At 43.2% G+C, this 21,491-nt stretch overlaps 1 protein-coding gene across 4 annotated transcripts in view; it reads right to left on the reverse strand.

Annotated features, from left to right (window-relative positions):
• Positions 1-21,491, reverse strand: part of UNC5D (unc-5 netrin receptor D) — a 550,803-nt gene that overhangs the window by 78,954 nt on the left and 450,358 nt on the right. For all 4 annotated transcript variants that reach the window (XM_061592401.1, XM_061592399.1, XM_061592400.1 and 1 more), the window contains 2 exons: positions 16,296-16,673; positions 7,300-7,384 (listed from right to left, as the gene is read on the reverse strand). In XM_061592401.1, coding sequence (XP_061448385.1) covers positions 7,300-7,384; positions 16,296-16,673 — 463 coding nt within the window. The remainder of the gene's footprint in view (positions 1-7,299; positions 7,385-16,295; positions 16,674-21,491) is intronic.

A 21,491-nucleotide genomic window follows, 5' to 3' on the forward strand; every position in this document is an offset into this window, starting at 1 on the left:
CACAGCCAGGGCCACCCCCTGGACTAGATGTAAGTAAGAAGGCAGATCAAGGTTGGTGGGTCGGCAGCCTGTTTGCCCTAATGGACCTGCCTGTACAGCAACAGGCCTTTTCAGTGGCTGCGCCAATATTGTGGAATACTTTGCCCCACCAAGTGTGGATCACCTCCTCTCTGGTTGCTTTTCACCAGCTGGTAATAACAACACCACATTTCTCTTCTGGCAGACTTTTGCCTTCTATGGCCAGTTTTATCTACGATTACTCCTGTTGCTGCTTATAAAACAATGTTAATCTTGCGTATTTTACTTGTTGTGTATTTGATGTACACGTTTCATTCTTTGCATATAAGAATCTAACGCATTTTCATATATTGGAGAAAAATGGAAATGGCCTGCCTTCAAGTCAATCCCGACTTATGGCGACCTTATGAATAGGGTTTTCATGGTAAGCGGTATTCAGAGGTGGATTACCATTGCCTTCCTCTGAGGCTGAGAGGCAGTGACTGGCCCAAGGTCACCCAGTGAGCTTCATGGATGTGTGGGGATTCGAACTTTGGTCTCCCGGGTCGTAGTCCAACACCTTAACCACTATGCCACACTAGCTCTCATTTTCATATATTAGACCACAACGTCTGGGAAGTTTGTGGAAAATCTGTCTTATTGGTTACCAATGCATGTGACCAATCCGGGAAGCATTACTCTTGCTCCAATTCATTTGCCCTTACTGACAGGGCTGGCTCCAGGCATGGGGGGGCCCTTGGGGATCAGCTTGCCCTGGCCACCTGGTGGGTGGGTGGGTGTGCGTGCATGTGCATACGCACGCACATGTCCCCCCCGCGTGCCCCCCATGGCCCCCCTACCTGTCTAGTCTTTACCATTGCCCTTAATGAAGATGGCAGCCGTGGTTTCCTTAAGGGGAATGAAGCCTCCGCCGCCATCTTTGTTGATGGCACACGTGCATGCTACGCGCGCACATCTCTGCCATCAACTAAGATGGCGGCAGTGGCTTCAGTACCTTAGGGAAGCTGCGGCCGCCATCTTCATTAAGGGCAATGCTAAAAAGCCGGCTGACAGGTAAGTGGGAGGCGTGGGGGGGCATGGATCATGGAAGGGGAGCGGAGGGCCCCTCAGGGGCCCCTCAGGGGCCCCTCAGGGGCTCCTGTAGCTCCGGGGCCCTTGGGCCAGTGCCCAACCTGGCCACCCTTTAGAACCAGCCCTGCTTACTGATATTGGCATGCGGCTGCTTTTGCAAGGTTCAACCACAAGCCGGAAAGGCACAGCAACAGTCAGAAAATGGAAATTTGGTACACAGACAGTCTGTAGAAAGGTCTGAAAATGCACGGTTTTTGTGCCTTCCTCTTCGAACCAGAGCATGACCAAGGCCAGCTCTTATCAGTTCATAGGAAGGGACATGGGAAGCTGCCTTATACCAAGTCAGACCATTGGTCCACCTGTGTCACCACTGTCTACATTGTTCTGTAGCAGTTCTCCAGGGTTTCAGGAAGGGGACATTCTCAGCCCTACTTGGAGATGGTGGGAATTAAACCTGGGACCTTCTGCACACAAAGCAGCTGTTCTCCCACTGAGCTACATAGTTCCCACCTATGTGATGCTGAGGAAGGAAAGAACAGATGGGACATAATGTTATGCTGGCAGAAGCCCAAAAGCTGTGTCAGAGAGCAAACCAGAATCCAAGCATTAGGGTAAGAGTTGTAGCTCAACGGTAGCACCTCAGCTTTATATGCAGGTCTAATCCCAGGTCTAATCCCTGACATTTCCAGGTAGGTCTGGAAGGCACTCCTGTCTGCTGCTGCCAGTCAGTGTATATAATACTGGGCTACATGAACCAATGGTCTCAATTTGGTATAAAGTGACTTCTTACGTGAGATGGCTCCCACCACATTGTTTTTATGCTGTTATTTGTCAATTGTCTTGGAGAGGGCTTTTCACCCCAAAAGGCAGTTTAAAAAATATCTAAGTGAACACAGTGAGTCTGTAAATGGGACAATCTGGAGATTTGTAGGAACCGGCAAACTTTAATTATCTTCAAATGGGGAGAGGGAATTTGCAATGGCAGTCAGGAATGTTTCTGTGTGATTAGATGATGCAGTATTATTACAAGTACATAATAACAGTAGTAAATAATAACACAGATTTCAACTGGGAATGTGCAGTCCACAGTTCATTCTTTTAATAATTACACCTTATCTCCTGTCTTGGTCACTAGAGTGCTGTTTAGAAGCATCTCAGCCCTCTGTCAGAATACCTGGCGACACACAACTCAGCTCACACTCTGCTCCTGGCTATGTTAGAGTGGTAGCACATGCCAAGGTGAATCTCTTGACTCGCATCCCTTGGCCACTCTGCACTTGGCAGGCCACAGCTAATGAGGGTTAGGTCAACCAGATGGGATGAGAAGAATCACAGACGGGGCCACATTTGCCCTCCAATCTTATGTTGCACAGGGCTGCTCAAAGCTAAACAACACTTTTTTGCCAGCTGTAACACAACACACTGACAGATCTCAGGGTAAAATAATAATAATAATAAAGTAACCTTGTGATTTTTCACAGGTAGAAGCTGTGAGAAAAATGAAAACAACTAGGAATCTTTCAGAAGATAGGGTGTGTGTGGGGGAGAATAGGAAAAGCTTCCAAAACTTGTGACCCTCCCCCCCTGCTTGACTCACTGGTTGCTTTCATAGCAAGGGAGAGAGGGGAAACATCCATTTTAAGACACAAACAGTTAACAAACACTGGCAAATGGCCGGAATTATGCCATTTTCTAAATAGGAATTATGCTCCAGCAGTACTGAAATGTGCGACAATGCTCAGGAAGCATTGTATCATTAATGGCACAGCCAGCTCCAAGGAGACTTCCAAAAAAGACCTGAAGAATCGTATCTCGTTTTCCAGTTACATAGCTACATGTAAGTCCTATTCTGGGATTATCACCAGAAGCCATCTAGAGAGCAACAGGGCCACATATGCTAGCCATAACCACCCCATGTCTTCACACATACTAGCCCAACATTCCTGGGTCAAGAGGGAATGTCAGGAGATTCTTCACATGGTCAGCTAAAAGCACACAGAATCCTCCGCATGATCAGGACCTGCAGGTCAGGTGGAGCTGGAGCACATGGAGATGTTGTGGGTGGGGCTAGCATGAGCAACTCCACTCTTTGCTGCAGAGTATCAGACAATAGCACCTAAATAGGGATAGAGTACAATATTTCTGAAAGCAGCAAAATATCTTGATGATATATCAAATTGTGACCTCCCATGAACTGATTGGATACTGAGATACTCCCACAAGACGCAGTAATGGCCACCAGCTTGGATGGCTTTAAAAGAAAATTAGACACATTCATGGAGGACAGGGCTATCAATGGCTACTAGCCATGATGGTTGTGCTCTGCCACCCTAGTCAGAGGCAGTATGTTTCTGAAAACCAGTTGCCGGAAGCCTCAGGAGGGGAGAGTGTTCTTGCACTCAGGTCCTGCTTGCGGGCATCCCCCAGGCACCTGGTTGGCCATTGTGAGAACAGGATGCTGGACTAGATGGGCCACTGGCCTGATCCAGCAGGCTCTTCTTATGTTCTTATGAGATGGAGTTTTTCTTCCAGGTGAAGGTTAGATAGCAATAGGGGTGTGGGGAAAATGGATTCAGTTTGCATTTAAGCCAAATCTATCAAATCCACACCTTCCAAAACAATATTAGAACCAAAACACAGCCATCTTTTGAAATTAAAATTTATCCGAACTTTTTGATGCAGTTCTACAATCAACCATTTTTTTAAAATAAAGAAATGCCTGTCTCGGGGGAAAGTGCATAAAAATGAATATATTAGTGAAAACAACATAAGAATGCATTATAGCTGGATAAATCACTTGCAAAAATGTGTGCATTAGTCAGAAATACTTACAAAAATGTGTGTTTGGAGAAATTTGCACTGAAAGGTGGAAGGATTTTCATGAGGATTTTTTTTTAAAGCAAATTGCTGCAGAAATATGGATAACTGAATTTAGGATTGGAAAAATGAGAGACGGAGAGACCCGAAATTAACAGAGCTTTCCATCCCTAGACAGACAGACTCAGAGGCTAACATGAATTTCTAGACCCAGAGGTTTTCCAAAGAACCATTTGAGGGTGAAAAAAATGAGCTGAAAAATGCAAAGCAGAACTCAAAAGACCGAGAACATGAATTTACAGAACTCAAAGAAAAATGCTAAGCAAGAGCAAAAGAATGGATACATTTAAAACCATACAAGGCAGTTAGCAATAAATAATAAAAAAATGCAAGACAAGGGGGACAGCTCCACAAGATTCAGTTTAGAACAGCCCAAAGGAGACCACAGATATAAAGAGCTGATGCTTGGTGAGCAAATGTCTTTGGGTGGATGCCAGGAGGAATGCAACACTTTCCAGTGATCCTTCAGGGGATCAGACACTCTGAAGAACTGGAAACAGCAAGAGGAACAGCAAATGGGATATATGATTCTTCTTGATATTAGTATTTTGAACATGTCTGTCACTCAGCTACCATACACAGAAAGGCTATTCACATGTTACATTCAACAAGTGTGCAATCTGTGTAACTGTGTACAAAAATAGTTTGAGCTGTACCTAGGGATGTTGGAGAATTCCAGAGGAAATGGGAGGGGAAATTGCCGATGTTTGCTTCTTGGTCCCATGGCTAGAATGGAAATCAATCTTGGGAATACGAGTGGTATTCACTGTTGTTGTTTTCAGTCCACAGATAATATGTAATTGATTATGTTTCCCCCCTCATTTGCATTGTGTTTCCTTTGGGTTAAAATTAATGGTGTGGAATAATGTAATTAATAACATGATTAATTACGTAAAAATCCCCCACAGTTGACAGAGAGACGAATAACATAGTTTTTGCCTGAAATTGAACTGCAGTAGGACGGTAACAGTGCTGCATGCAATCAACATATATTGGAATGGGAACCAATGTCTTCTTACATCCCTAGCTGTACCCTAGTACAATTATTTATATGTTAACATTCAACATTTGGGGAAGGGCCAAAGCTCAGTGGTAGAGCATCTGCAGAAGGTCCCAGATACAATCCCCAGCATCTCTAGGCAGGGTTGAGATAGAACCCTGTCTGAAATCCTAGAGAGTCAGTGTAGACAATACTGAGCTAGATGAACCAATAGTCTGACTCAGTATATGGCAACATTGTATGTTCCTATGTCTCCTAACAAGTATACAGTCTGAGTTCCCACATGTAAAAAAGATCTAAAGGAATAGCTAGCTATATTGATAGAGGCTCCTTTGTGGGATAGGGAACTTGACTCCCCCTTCAAACCTTTTTATCAGGTGGAGGTTATTTAATTGCTTGGAGTCCCTTTACATGGAAGAATGAGTGAATGGGGCCCAAGCTGAAAGCAAAAAGATGGTGATGGATGGAGAATAAGTGAGACCAGAGGGAGAAGTGGTGGATGCTCTTGCTTTGAAACACTCTGACACATGCACTCCCATGTCCTTCTTGCCCTGTGACATTGAAGAAACAACAATCTCCCTTCATTCCTAAAACTCAACTACGTCCATGGCCAGGGTAGGTAATGATGCATTTCCTAGGACAGTCTTGTTATTGGGGGTTGAAGAGGAGAAAGGAGATAAGATCTCTGATGTTTCCACTAGGAAAAGGGGGGCTTAAGGTGATATATTCAAATGTGAATCCTATTCAGAATATACCCATTGAACTTAATAGACATAACTAACTTTGGTTTATTAATTTCAGTAAGTCTACTCTGAGTATGGCTTAGTTAAATACAACCCTGTATTTCCCCCACATGCAATGTGTTTCAATTTCCAGTGCTGGGGTGTGTGGAGGAAATAACACATCCTGATCCATTGCCATCCTTGCCTCCATTAGAAAGAGGAGCAAACAAAAGACCCCTATGTATATCCAGTGTCTAGAGGTAACAGAGTGAGCACCAAATATATGCAGAATTGACATGTAGGTTTTGTGTTATTTTTCCTGATTTTAATGCTAACACTTCTGTCCTGATATCTCATGTTTATTTATTTATTTATTATTTGATTTATATCCCACCCTTCCTCCCAGCAGGAGCCCTTTCATGTTCCTTTCGTACTGGAGTACTTGTTGTACGCTGGGACTCTTTTTCATGAATATACCACCATGTCTTGGTAAATTTCATTCATACCAGCAGGTGTGATACAACAGCAGACATCATCAGAGATGTTACCTCCCTCCACCTTATATGCACATACATGCTTCTGTGTGCCAGACTACTGCCCCAATTTTTGTTACATGAGCGAAGGTGGCGTGATCCCAAGAAAACTGTGGGAAAAATAAAACACCAAACTCCTACCATTTTCTGAGTTAACGAGGTTGCAAACAGTTGTTTTTTTTTCCTGGAAGGAATTAATACAAAAATGAGCACTAAACTTTCACTATAATCTGCTAGATTTCCAGAAGTGGCTTTTACATTGTGTGAAAGATGATAGAAAATGTGAAAATTAACAGGTAAAGAAATACTGGGAAAATGGAACACATTGCTGTATGAATGCAGCCATACTCTGGCTACTCTGGGCTTCCACTGGGAAGAAGGGAAGCATATAAATTTAAGAGATAAATAAATAAATACAAGTGAGCTGTGTAGAAATGTTTTAAAATCCATATATTTCTGGATAATAATAATAATAATAATAATAAATACATGTGCATACTTTAACCACAGCTCTGAAAGCTATAGTACCTATAGAAGGGATAGTCAATGTGGTGCCCTTCAGAGGTTGTTGTACTCTCAACTCTGATCAGCCCAGCCAGCACAGATAGTGATCAGGGATGATGGGACCTGTGCTCCAACATCGGGAGGCACCACACTAGTTATAGCCTATACCATAAAATACATACTATAGTATAGTATTTTTGCAAAGAGGAGGGATCAAGCTGATTTTAAAAAGAAAATCATTAGCAAAAGTTCAATTTCTAATTGTGCATATCTACTTTCTTCTTCTTTTTCCGTTGAATAACAGTGTACTAGCAAATGAATGGAAAATGCACAGTTCTTTCAATTACTTTCAATTACCCTGGCAGTAATGACAACAGCAGCAAGCAGAGACTGTAACATCGGAGCTGGCAGGGAGGGGGACAGGCTGTTTTCTTATATTTTCCCCTCCCCTGCTCCTGGTAACATCTGCCCTGCTGAGGACTAGTGGCACTAGTGAGAGGCTCCCCATCCCTATTCTGGAGGTTGGTGTTAAGTTTTGATTAGAATACGCTTCTCATTTTTGCTCCTCTCTTACCTGGATTCACCTTGATTGATGGCAAGGTAGATCTCCCAAGATGCTTCTTCAGGGAGAGCCCCGTGTGGAATTAGCAGACTAACTCCTATAACAAAATTAGAGTAAAAGTCAGTACAGGGCATTCCAAGTCTCTGCTGGAAGTAGAATGAATCGCAGCTTAAGCAGAGTGTTGGACTAATGGAACATAATGGTGAGATGATTCTTTGTCATCCTCTGAACGGCATAGCATGGATCACCTTCCAATTTACAGGCATTACTTATACTGTGATTTTTGTGCTACAGTCTCTCTTCAAGGTTAAAATGAGGTTTCTATTGTGTGAAGCATTCAGAAAATGCAAGAGAAAGATTGCTTCTTAGTCTACAACAGTGAAGCTTGAGGGAAGGGCTACAACTCATAAGTAGAGCACATAGTTTGCATGCAAAAGGTCCCAGGTTCAATTTTCAGCATCTCCAGGTAGAACTAGGAACGACCTCTGTCTGAAATCCTGAACCGCTGCTGCCAGTCACTATGGGCATTTATGATCTAGATGGACCAATGGACTGACCCGGAATAAGGCGGCTTCTTATCTTCCTAAAGCTTATATCAGAGTGGTAAAGTGAAAGAGCTTGTTTCAGTGCTGTATTCTGAAGACACAGGGCGGAAAACGTTGAAAAGTATCTCTCAAAAGTTTGCACTCACCACGGAATTCAAAATCTGATGCAAAATTATGCCGAGTTTTAGAGCAGAAAAAAATCCCCTCAATTTCTTGCAATGGAAGAATTTTAGATTAGCTATCACAGACGCTACTGAAGTAGATTCTTAATTTAGCTCCATAATTAAAATTTGGTAAATAGAAAGATCTGAGAGAAAAAAACTGGCACCAACACTATAGAAAATTGCAGAGAACCACACTCTTCAAGACTAAAATTGTCTCTAAAGGCCTGGCTCAATTTTAACACATGCAATCCTTGCACTTTACATCCAACCAATTAATATAGGAGTTTTCAAACACCATTATGGTAAGACTCCTTAAGTCAACTAGAGACTCTTCGTGTGCAAATAAGAGCTTCTTCACATCAAACGGCCCAAAGCAGGTTTGTGTGCTTTTGGAACTTGACCACAGAATGGAATATGGGAAACACCGTTTAGGGAAATTGGGGAAGAGGTATAATATATGCAAGCGTTTAGTAGATGAACAATTGTCTTCCCATTGCATGGGCTGCTCCTTTGATGTCTCTTGGGATCATTTCAGACTCGCGGCCAGCAGCAGTGGCTGGGATCCCCAGAAAACTGTTGTGGCTCAAGCAACACTGTGGCTATCCAGGTCTGAGCATTGCAGAAATGGATCCAACTGCAATTTCCTTGTAATATATTGTATCATTGGTTTCCATACTTGGTTAACAGACTGTTTGACCTAGATCTCATAATATGGTTGCTCATTGAACCACTTTTGTTGTCAGTTATTAGGCTAAATAAATAAACATGCAAAAGGACTCCCCCCCCAAAAAAACACCACCAACAAACAACAATTGTATTAGTAACTATACTTCAAGATCTTTGATGAAACTGTGCAGAGAATTATGGAAATGTCTTCATGATGCCACAGCTGGGAAACAGATAGAAGGTTATGTTAAATGAAGTTATCCCATTTGCTCAAGGACATCTGCATGCACAGAGGGACTTTCCCTCCCTCTCCTCTGGAACAGAATGGGAGGGTGCGGGGGGCATGTAAGGGAGTGGAGAGGGAATGGAAGTTCTGTTGTGCAAGTGGAAGTCCTTACATGAACGAGATGACTTTACTGGATACAACCCACAGATAGAGTCAACAGACTTATGCCTCTGAATACTACTCAGTTGGGAACAGGGGTAGATTGTTGCTGTGTTTTTGTCTAGCTTGTATGTTTCCTGCAGGTATCTGTGGGCACCTTCAGGAGGAAGGGTGGGATATAAATTTAATAAATAATAACAAATAATTATGGGAAGCCCACCAGCAGGACCTGAGTGAGCCCTACCATGGAAATTGCCTTTTTCACTGCCACTGTCACCATGTATGAAGTTGACATTTTTATTGATCTATCCACTACCATCCCCAGATCTTTCTCGGTCACCACAGTTCCAACCCCTGAATCACTTTACCCTCCCTTACATTGAACTCATTTGTCATATGCTTGTCAACCCCTGTCAAATATCAGATCTGATCTCCCTTCCCTGCATCACACAACACCAAAGCATATTTGTTTAACATAATAGGAACTTTGAACCTTTCTGAGAGTAAGCCCCATTGAACACCATGAGATATAACATCCAAGTAAACATGCATAGGATTGTGCTGTATAAGACTTTGTCTTACAACAGTCATGGAACAAATAAAAGGAAATACAAGGCTTGACTTAATCCAGAATGATTTTCCAGATCCAGTGCAAAATGTAAAAGCCTATCTGGGTTCTTTTGTTTGTATTCCAGAAGAAAGATAGAGTTAGGGTCCTCCAGCTGGCTAGGCTTGCCTACCTTTACCTGTGCTGTTCTCCACCTAACTTGCTTCCGTTGTAAGCTGAAATGCTCAGGGAAGCTGACCTGCCCCTCCTTCCTTCGTCTTCTTTTTCTTCGACTGGAGAGAGGAGATATCTCTGTCTTTGGTCTCTCTCCTGAGCCATGAGGGCAATACCCACGTCTGGGCATTGCGCCTCCAACTTAATTAGAACTAGGTGTGCCTTTCCTATCTACTATGTATTTCTGTAAATAACATAGCTTTTCTTATATTACTAAGTCTTAAGTCTCAGTGATCGAAATGCAGGGTAAAAGCCTGCTACTTAGATAAATGCACACACGCAGCTCAGACGCTGTGCCACGCTGCATATTTCCATAACAGGAGCAGCATACTATAGATCGGTGGTTCCCAAACTTTTTTTCCCCATGAACCACTTGAAAATTTCTGAGGGTCTTGGTGGACCATTTAATGATCTTTCTGCCTGTTGTAGCAATCCATTCTATTGAGACATGCTAGATGCTGTGTGATGTTTTCATTGTATTTTTACAGACACTTCGTGGATCACTTGAACGAAGCTCATGGACCACTGGTGGTCCACCAACCACAGCTTGAGAACCCTGCTATAGACCACAAACATTTAAAAGGGGTGCACAATGAAGACAGGGAAGTAACAGAGGAGTTAAGTGAATTGTTTACATAACTCTTCATTGCATAAAATGTTTGAAAATTCTTATCTGAGCCACCCTTTCTCTCCCTCTCCCCCCATAGCGTACCTGAAGAACCATTATGAAACAGAGGTGACAAAAGGTGAAGATTTAAGGGATGAGTGTCATTCATCTGAGAGTTCTCAAAGATCTCAAATGTGAAATGACTGACCTTTTGACTAAAACATGCAGCATTGTTAAAATGTTAATAAGTCTTAGGAATAAAGCCAATGTAACACATTCTAAAAAGAGATCCAGGGAACTGCAAGTTGAAATCCTTGTCAACCTTACATCACTCCCACATAGAATAGTGGACATACATCCTCGTATGCATCGAATGATACATACATAGAATTCACCAGCATATATTCTGATTGTTCCATCCAATCCTCTAAATTTATACAGTCACATGCCACATATTTTCATTGTTATTATGAAGACTGCTACAATACTGAAGCAAGAAACTCTTAATAAAAAAAAAACCCTCAGCATCTATTTGAAGTGTAAATATTCCACAAAGAATTATTATGTACTTAGAAACAATGCTGTGGAATAAGATTTTTGCAAACCTTTGATGGCAGTGGCAAAGGGGATAGTTTGAACTGTGTATTAAGAAACTCTTCTAAATTGTACATTATAAATCAGAATAAAGAAAGCTTTTTTTCAGCCTGGGGGCCACATTCCCTCATGAGCAACCCTCTGAGGGTTCTGTGCCAGTGGTGGACATTGGCAGAGGCAAACGTGACTGGAGCAACAGGTATGACTCTTAAGACACATTTGCACCATACATTCATTTCTCTATAATCCCACTTTCAACAGTCATGGCTTCCCCAAAAGAATCGTGGGCAGGTTAGTTTGTAAAGGGTGCTGAGAGTTGATAGGAAACCCATATCCTCTTCACAGAGCTACAATTCCCAGAGCTCTCTGGGAAGGGGGAATGACTATTAAACTACTCTGGAAATTACCACACTCTGTCACCACACTCTGGTGATGGTGGTGGGGGAGAGACAATGGTGTTCTCCCAGTATTGGCAGCACTGCACTCATTAGATGGGGCAAAGTGGCAGTGCTGAAGTTGGGGGGATCCTGAGGTAGTGGCAGCACCCGCAGGGCTGCTACTGTGATGCTCCTCCCCTGCCTCACAGCTGCTTGCCTCACGGCATCCCTGGGCCAATAAGTGTCATGTTGCTGCTGGGAAGATGCTATTGTCTCTGCCCCCTTCCTCTGCTTGAGAACCCCTGCTAGCAAAGCGCCCATGGCTGTTTCACACTTTGCGCTAGATCCCAGGGAGAGAATAGGGAATCTATAGATGATCTCTTTATCAGTAGCTATCAAAAGCTCTTGCACAAGCAGAAATATGAGAACTGCTCTAGAACCCATCTATTCTAGCACTACACAAAGGGCCCATCTGCACCATACAATTAAAGCAGTATCATACCACTTTAAATACCGAAGAATCCAGGGAACTGTAGCTTGTTAAGGGTGCTGAGAGTTGGCAGGAGACCCTCCCCCTATTCTCCTCACAAATTGCCAGTGTTCCCTGGGAAGATGTATTGGTTGTTAAACCAGTCTGGAAATTGTAGCTCTGTGAGGGGAACAGGGACCTCCTAACAACTCTTAGCACCCTTCACAAACTACACTTCCCAGGATCCTTGGGGGAAAGCCATGGCTGTTTGAAGTAGTATGATACTGCTTTAAATGTATAAGGCAGATGGGACCAAACTCTCATGTGCATTTGCAGAACAGCGTTTCTCACTATTTTCCTTCTGATGAAGGTTTTGATCTAATCCCACAGCAGTGAGCAGAAGCTGTAGCTGGATTACAATTGACATCCTAATTGACCATGAGCCATGCTGGCTGAGGCTAATGGGAGGCCTATAACATCAGATGAGCCACAGTTCTTTATCTCTGATTTAAATCATAATCTTCATTTGCAAGGTTTCCCTCTGTGCTCTGAACCCTTTTGCCGCCTCCTTGCTTTTGCCTTTACTAGTCATTATGTTACTCTACACTTAGGAGTATCTTTCTCCTACTGTTGTGACCTCCACTGGGCAAGGGTGGACGGGTGGGAGCAAGTCAGAGGACAAGGATACAGACTGGGACGAATCACTTGGGGAGGGGCTTAGCAGCAGAGTGGACTTAGAGGGCACCCTGACTCCTGTTTTGGACTCCACAGCCCCTGCAACTCCAGATCCCCATGTGGGAGCTCAGCTAGGCCTGTCAGACACTTCCCAGTCAGGAACACCTCCACTTCCCATGCCTGAACTGTCAGTTAGCAGCCCCCCCTGTCGGAGGGGGTCGACGAAAGACTGTCTGAGGCTCCACCTTTGCCCTGCTTGCGAAGATGCATGAAGCGGGGAATTCAACAAACTCAGCTAAGGAGGAGCCTCCATTTGCGTACACGCTCCACCTACTTAAGCAGACTCGGGGGGGGGGGACGCAGTTGCTGAGTCAACGTCTGTAGTCGCGAAATCATGCTTAGCTAGTGCTAGAGAGAAACTAAGTTCCTAGAAAGAGTAGCTAGTTTCATGAGGTGCTCTGCATTGCAACTGTCTGTTACTTTAATAAAAAGAGAAAACACCACCCTCGAGTCTGAGTCCCTCAACGTCCGGCAGGACACCTACTGCCTTTCTTCTCTTTAAGTCCTGAGAAGCATTTGAAAGGCGCACATTTTTGTTCCTGCATTTCCCTTCTAAACAGGTGACAGACCTCAGAACTGGGACAGGAGAAATAACAGCAAAAGGAACAAGTGTAGACCTGGTTTACACATGGTTTGTGTAGGATGGTGTAGATATAAACATGCTGAGGTGTGGGTTGCCTAGCTGTGCACTCTTGATTCCAATGGAATACACACACAGAGGCACAACCAAATGTGCAGTCCAATGAAAGGAAGACAGCACAGATAGACACTATTGCACAAGCCATATGCTAGGAGTGGGGAACCTCGGGCCCAGGGGTGGAATGCAGCCTCCCAAGCTTCTCTGCCTGGTCTTCAGAACTCTCCCAAGGCCAAGCTCCTTGCTTGTCCTTGCTTCGCACCTCAAGTGTTTTTGCCTGGCTGGAATGTGCCTTTGAGCTCTGATAATGCCTCTCGCTTCCCTGGATAGAGGGTAGTGGGGGATGCATAAGTGTGCATAGAAAATAGGCAACTGTACAAGCGAAAATTTACATTTCTTATTCTGCCCATTTTTGCCTCTGGCCGTGCCCACCATGGGCAGGTGGTGCTTGGGTGTTTGCTCAGAAGAAAAAGTGGAGCTCAGGCTGAGAAAGTCTCCTCACCCCTGCCGTTCCCCTGGAGCATTTCAATTAGATGTGGGAGAGCTGGACTATGAATTTTTGCTGAAGAGATCCCCCTTGCAACTCCCCCTGCCTAGCAGGAGATGGGAACCAAGAAGACAGAGGTGGAGGCAAGGAATGCAAGACTGCTGTGTGACTCTTTGCTGCCAATGTAGCTATATGATAGCTGTTGATACTCACAGGTTATGGGTTTTTTGTGGTTTTTGGAGGGGAAGTTTTTAAGGCTTTTGGAGGGTATTTCTCCTAGCATGTAGGATACTCTCCCTATATTATACTTCCCCCCTTTTTTCCACTTGACTATAATTCATTTATTACATTTATAGAAGGAGGCCAGGGCATCAAACAAATGACAAAACATCTATGAAACATCTTAAAAACAAAATGTGTTGTTAAAAACCATTTTTTAAAAAAAGATCTTTAAAAACAGTTCCAACACAGATGCAGACTGGGATAAGTTTTCCACCTAAAAGGCTTCTTGAAAGAGGAAGGTCTTCAGTTGGAATCAAAAAGACAACACAGGCAGCACATGCACACATACATACCATCAGGAAAGTGATTTTTTTCAAGGGAACAAAGTAGTGTCTGCTTGTCTGTTTATAGTGTGTGATAACTGTAAAATTTAGCACCAGCATCACCTGAAACATCTCAGTCTTTAAGGCCCATTTAAAATTAGTCAATAGAGGAGTCAGGGATATTCTTGGTGCAGAAGGGTATTCCACAGTGATGGGGTCACCACAGAAAAGACACTGTCTCTTGTCCCTGCCAACCTGATAGATTTTAGTGGCAGGCGCATGATGGCTGATTCAAATATTTACTAGCTGAGATGCCTGATGGCACCATTTTTCATGGGAAATCACTTGTTTGAAAGTATGTCAAAATGACACCCACTTCAAAATTTGCTGCGTTAGATAGAAAATGGTTTTGTTATAAAGTGATACATTGAAGCACATAAGCAACATATGCTTGGTCTCATCAGTACTGGCTTTTAGAAGTCTTGGAAGCCCATTTATTTCAAGCTGCTTTTTGTTGAGATGTTGGGCTGAACTTGTGACAATTTAATGATTTACACTGCTGATTGTTTACAATTGTTTCTTCTTATTTTTTACATTGGTTTTAAAGGAATGCTAAGCTGGGTTCTGAAATGTTTTAGACTGCTGTTTTAATGGTTTACAAGTTCTACAGGACATATATTGTTTTCATTTTTTTTTACATTGTATTTATTTATGTAAGCAGTCTTGGGAAGGCTTTGCCATGAAAAGAAACATTGAAACATTGAAAAGAAGCAAAGCTGATGCAAATTCACCATACAATTTTCAAACTGGGGTGCTTCCAAAGGTGTGAGTCTCCATATAAAGATGGAGACATCTTCACACAACACATAACTAACTTATGACAATCAAGAATTGGTAACACAAAGATGGGGAACACATTTAGCTGAACTCCAACTCCCATCTGCCCCAGTCATCATGCCTAGTGATCATGGATAATGAGAGTTGTAGCCTGGCAACATCTGGATGGCCCAGATTTCCCATCCTTATCTAACAGGTGCTACTTTAGATGACTTTAAAAAGGGAATTGACAAATTCAAGAGGGATAGGCCAATCAGCGGCTATTGGCCACGATAGCTAAATAGAAACTTCAGATCGACAGACAGCATCACTAAATACCAGCTGTTGGAGAGAAACAATGGTGAATGGGAGCTGATTGTTTGCATTCCTTGCTTGTGGGCTTTTGTCCTGTCTATCATCTTTCTGGCAGGACTAGCCCTGAACTGCATGAAACCTCAGTGGAAGAAGAGGACCTTATTGCTGAACCCAGTACTGACAGGGTCCCAGGAGAGTAGCAGACGCCAATGACTCCTATGTCATGATCATCTGGGAAGATACCATGTTCAAAGAGGCCACAGGTACCATTACACCCTAACTGGTCTAACCCTTCACTTCAGGCCCACCAAGTTTATTTCCAGAACCCCAGAAGCAGCAGCAGCAGCATGTCTTAATGGAAGCCCAAAGCCAGAGGGTCAGTGCCCATTTAACTCTGCTGACTGGACAGCCCCTGGAGTTTGAGCCATGTGGCAAGAACATATCATCTCCCTAGAAGCATCTGATTGACCATTGTTAGAAATTGCATGCTGGACTAGATGAAGTCTTGGTCTAATCCAATGTGGCTTTCCTTATGTTTTGAAGCAGGGCTGCACTAGTGACTTGGGGAACATTGCACACTGTCAATTCCCCAGCTACAGAATGACAACAAGAGTGAGCTATTTCACTGAATTTTTGAGAGAGAATGAGGATTGCTAGAACTGCTCAGACACCATGTGACTGTTTGCTGTTAGTCCTTAGGGTACCGTCACCAAGTTGCAGCTAGTAAAGTTACCTGTGTACAAGCAAGGGTTCAGATGTCACAGTCCCCACTGAGAGAACTGATATTGTAACTTGCTATCAGCACATTTTTGAGACAAAGCAGAAAGGTTTACCCAAATCCTTAACTGTGCAATTCAAACATGTTCAGACTTTGCAGCAACCTACCTGTGTTAGGGATTCCTAAACGTCCTCCCAGATGGCCAAATTCTCCCATGGCCTTCATCTCACTTCTTTTGGAGAGTGACGAGAGATGCTGGATGTACACAGATTTGTTCTTTGCATGTATTGGATTGAAGGTCCTGTTAGTGTCATGTGGAAATGTTCCAGAATGAGATTTTCCATGGTATTCAGATCGTTCAGTCACACCTAACGAAACCATAAATGAACTCTGAACTTTGACCTTAATGTCAGTCAAAGGATTGAAGAGAGACGATTCAGTCATAAGCTCCTTGTCAATGGGGTCTTGAAGGCAGATGGGTCCGCTGTAGGTTCTACTCACAGTCAGGTCAGGCTGCATGGATGAGTTCAAAAGCAAGGAGTTACCTGATGGAAGGAAATCAATTGGGCAATCAGTTATCATTGTTATGAACAACAGATACTGTTGTACGTATAGCTTTGCCTGCTTCAGGGATTGCCTACTTCAGGGATGGAGAACCTGTGGCCCTCCTGATGTTGATGGACTCCCAACATCCCTGACCACTAGGCACACTAGCTGAGGCTGATGGGAGATTGTGTCCACCAACATCTGGAGGGCCACAGGTTCCCCATCCCTGGCTTTCTTTTTCTTGAAATGGTAAACCATCGTTTGATCAATGCCATTTTAGTCTTCAGTTGACAGCCTGTTTAATTAAAGCACCTTCATACCAATACATCAATAATCAATCAATCACTCTTGGCACTCCGTCATGGGGGGAAATGTGTCACAGAGAAGGGTCCTTACCTAGACTTCTCTCCCTGACATGCTAGCTTTCTAAATCTGGTGAATTTTGTTTTGTCTTCATACAGAGAAGCATCACCACCTCCACTGATGTATCCTCTGGTTGATCCCTCGTACGTTGTTGGACCTGACAGTCTTCCCTGGCAGTGTTGGATCAGTGTGGGATAGTGTTTGAGCCTCCATTTCAAATCTTCCACAGTGCCCTGCTGTAAGAGTCATTCCAGGGCATTGTGTGATACATTTTAAATAGTGACTCCATAACATTCAGTCTAGTAGCTCCGAGGCAGGCCTCAGCACAGCATGTTTTGTGCTGCGCCCTGGCAGCTGCCCAAGGATAAGATCTTAAGAAGAGCCCTGATGAATCCCACCACAAGCTCATCTAGGTCAGCACCCTGTTCATACAGTGACCAACCAGATGCCCATGGGGATCCAGAATCATGCCATTAGCACAGTAGCACTCTCCTTGCTTGTGGTCCCCAGCAACTGGTATTCAGAGGCATCTCTGATACTCAAGGTAGTACACAGCCATAATGCCCATAACCATTCATATCCGTATTCTTCATGAAGCTCTCTAGTCCCCTTTTAAAGCCATCCAAGTTGATGGCCGTTATTATGTCTTATGGTAGCAAATGCCATATATTAACAATGTGCTGTTTGAAGAAGTACTTTCTTTTGTCCTCAATCTTTTAACATTCAGCTTTGTTGGAGTAGTATTACGGAAGAGGAATAAGCACTTCACTCTATCCACTTTCTCCACACCATGCATAGTTGCCTACACCTCTACCATATCCCTGATTACTCCCCCCCCCCAAACTGAAATGTTTGTCCCCCAAATGTTGCTCTAATTCCTTTCCTCAGAGGGGATTTGCTCCATCACCTTGATCATTTTGGTTGCTCTTTTCTGAACATTTTCCAGCTCTACAATACCTTTTTTGATGCGAGGCAACCAGAACTATCCAGTTTTCCAATTTTGATAGCACCCTTTATTTATATGACAGCATTATTATAATACAGGCAGTTCTATTTTCACTCCCTTTCCTAATGATTCCCACATGGACTTTTCCTTTTTCACAGCTGTCACACACTGCATCAACATCTTCACTGAACTATGCACCATGGTCCAAAGTTCTTTTCCCTGGTCAGCCACTGCCAGTTTGGAACACATGGGCATATATGTGAAGTTAAGATTCTCCCCCCTCCAATGTGCATTACTTCATATTCACTTACCACAGTTACAATTTTATTGCCCATTTACTTTAAGCATTTTATAAGCACATTCACATGAAGCTTAAAAAAGGTAAAGGTGTCCCTGCACTTATAGTGTGAGTCGTTTCCGACCCTTAGGGCAATGTCTTGCGACGTTTACTAGGCAGACCGTATATATGGGGTGGGACTGCCAGTTCCCTCCCTGGCCTTTCTTTACCCCCCAGCATACATGAAGCTTACACTGTATTTAAATCAAACCTGTAGTTTGTGAAGGGTGCTGAGAGTTGTTAGGAGACTCCTATTCCCCTCATAGAGCTACAGTTCCAGAGTTGTCTGGGAAGAGGGACTGACTGTTAAACCATTCAGGGAATTGTAGCTCTGTGAAAAGAACAGGATTCTCCTGACAACTCTTAGCACCCTTCACAAACTATACTTCCCAGGATTCTTTGGGGGAAGCCATGACTGTTAAAGTGGAATAATAGTGGAATAAAGGTATAGTGTGAATATGGCCTTGAACTCTGTATACATGCTGGAGCAAGGGGTTCAGCTCTCTCATCCTGATGTAGCTCTGCCATTGATATAATCATGATAATGGTTAGGGTTAATTTTACCACCAGGTGCAGGTATGTGGCAGAATGTGTAGTAAAATGGTTGCCTGTATTCATCCACCTGCACCCACCCTCTGGACAGAATCCAAATATCTGGAACCTCAGTTGAAGACTCTTACTCTGGCCCCTTGCTCTGTGTCCTTTCAGGCCTTCTCTAAATGTTTTCCATGTGGAAGACCAGAGGAACATTTTGTTCAGATCTTCTGCAGCACAAGTGCTGAAAGAAATAAGAACTGACATCCCTTCAAAATAGGATTTTTTTTTTTTAGGATACCCTTCAAAGATGGGGGACCCAGTCAGTGCATCCCTAAACAACCAAGCAACTGTGGGATCCACTTAGGACAATAACACAGTGTCCATTTAGCAGATAGAGCAGAAACAATAATGATATTTAGCATTTATAGCACTTTTCTAGATTGGTCTACACATTATAGTGATTTTAACCACAATCTTGACCCTGTATTACTGTCATATTGCAGACAGAAGTCTGAGAGAAAGTGACTTGCTGAAAAGACACTCAGTGAGTCAGCTCTGATAATAAGCCTGGCATCAGCTACTGGTGCAGTTTTCTCCAGGTTTTTTCAAGAGTACTTACACAATTTCTTCTCAGTGTCTTCACTGCAATTGTTTTGCTTTGCTTTCTATAGAAAACAATACTTTTCAAAAACCAAAGAAAAATGCACCCCAAACTGCTCACGAAGTTGGTTTAGGCATGTGAGTAAGGTAACAGAACCACAAACTCACTCTTTTCACTCTTTGGTGATAAAAGACAAAACAATCTTTTCACGGATGTGGAGCTGCAGTCTTGCGTGTGTTCATGGATTTAACATTATATGGCTTATTAACACAGGGTTGTTATTGTGTACATGGCATAAATAAATTAGGGTGCCATTGAATTGACATTTCTGTTGGGCCAAGGGGATACAGGATGTGCCATATCCCTGGTAGAGGAGGGACAGAAGGAAAGTGTCAGTGCAGCTGGGCTGCATTGGCAGTAGTCCCCCACCTGGACACAGCTGGGGAAATCCACTGCCACCATGGCACAGCCAGGGCCTGTACTGGCTCTGCCCGAGACCAGCACAAGTGGAGCCAGCACAAGGCCCAAGAAAGGGGCATTCCAGGTGTGTGTTGGAGGTGGAACTGAGGGGAGGGGGGCTTACACAGCATCCAGAGCATGTTCAGTTTGGCCCTGTGGCCACCAGCCCCGGCAGATGATAAAAGGGTGGTGGAAGGAAGCATGGATTTCTTTTCCTTACAGCAAGCTCTGCCGATGCAGCCAGCGGGGTTCCCTCCCACAGGCTCCTACTCAGAAGTAGGATGTGGCAGAACCATACACTGCCTTTTCTTCCTCTGACTCCATGTGCGCCAACCTCCTCCAAGTAAGAATGCTATGCCCATGCACAAGTTTAGGCATCTGTCACGATCACACCTTAGCTCAAACACATCCTCCTCCCTTCTCCCTTGAACAATTGGACTTTCTTTCACACTTCCTGGCTTACAGAAATCATAGTTAGCTGCTAGATACGAACTGAACAAACAATGGTGATAAGAAACCATTGTTTCCTCTTTTTCAAACTATAGTTTACATTTCTGGGGGAAAGAGAAACTATGGCTTGCAGTAACCATAGGTTACTACATTTTCATGCTATGACAAATTATATTTATCAAGAACCAGGAAACAAGGGATGAAACCAGAAAACATGAGGAATGGAGGAAGTCTATATGCTGAAGGGATGGTCCTGATGGCCAAACAACATGACTTACTTCTCAGTAGACCAGCAAAAGATTGCAGTCTATACCTGCTTGAAATTTGCACTGGTGGTTTGTGATTATTTTTAATAGACTATTACCTGTCTTCAAAATCTTTTCAATTAAGAGGGTATAAATACTTTATATGAGCAACATTTTAATAATACACAAAGAGAAAGATACAACATGGATCTGTCTCCTTCTAGAAACAATAATGGGAGCCACAGTTAGATTCTTTATTAACATGTGCAAAGGTAAATCATCATTGACCTTCTTGCTTTTGTAATTAGCACCACATAGATGTAAATTTCCCATCTGGGCCCTGCAGTTCCTCCACTGCTCAATGGCAGGCTTTACTATGAAGTCAAATAAATGAATTGTTCCACGCTGTATAGCTGTTCCTCTTCACTGTTTTGTCGGGGTGATACATCAGATTAATATTTGGAAGTCTAGCTATCACATTTTAAACAATGTTTGTGCTCATATATAATTTGTTATCTTGAAAACGGTGCCACTGTAATGTATTTTTTTGTCTTTTAATTATAGGTAGAATCATAAGCCTGGAGAACCAATCTTAAATATCTCTTAGAAGTAGCATTCACACAATCGTGTTCCAACGAAGATAAGAATATAAGAAGAGCCGTGAAGGATTAGGCCGAAGGCCCATCCAAAACAACATTCTGTTCTGGGGATGAAGGAGAAATTTCATTGTGTACATTTAAATTTGCACTTTCTGAAACCATTCAAAAACTGAAACATAGGCATCCTTTGAAATTTGCACATCTCTGAATTTTGCAATGTAGTGCTCCAGCCAACTAATGTGCACAAAAATGCAAATAACAGGGTAAAGTGTACATTAAA

The sequence above is a fragment of the Rhineura floridana genome, chromosome 12 (genome assembly GCF_030035675.1).
Source record: "Rhineura floridana isolate rRhiFlo1 chromosome 12, rRhiFlo1.hap2, whole genome shotgun sequence".
NCBI classification, from domain to species: Eukaryota; Metazoa; Chordata; class Lepidosauria; order Squamata; family Rhineuridae; genus Rhineura; species Rhineura floridana.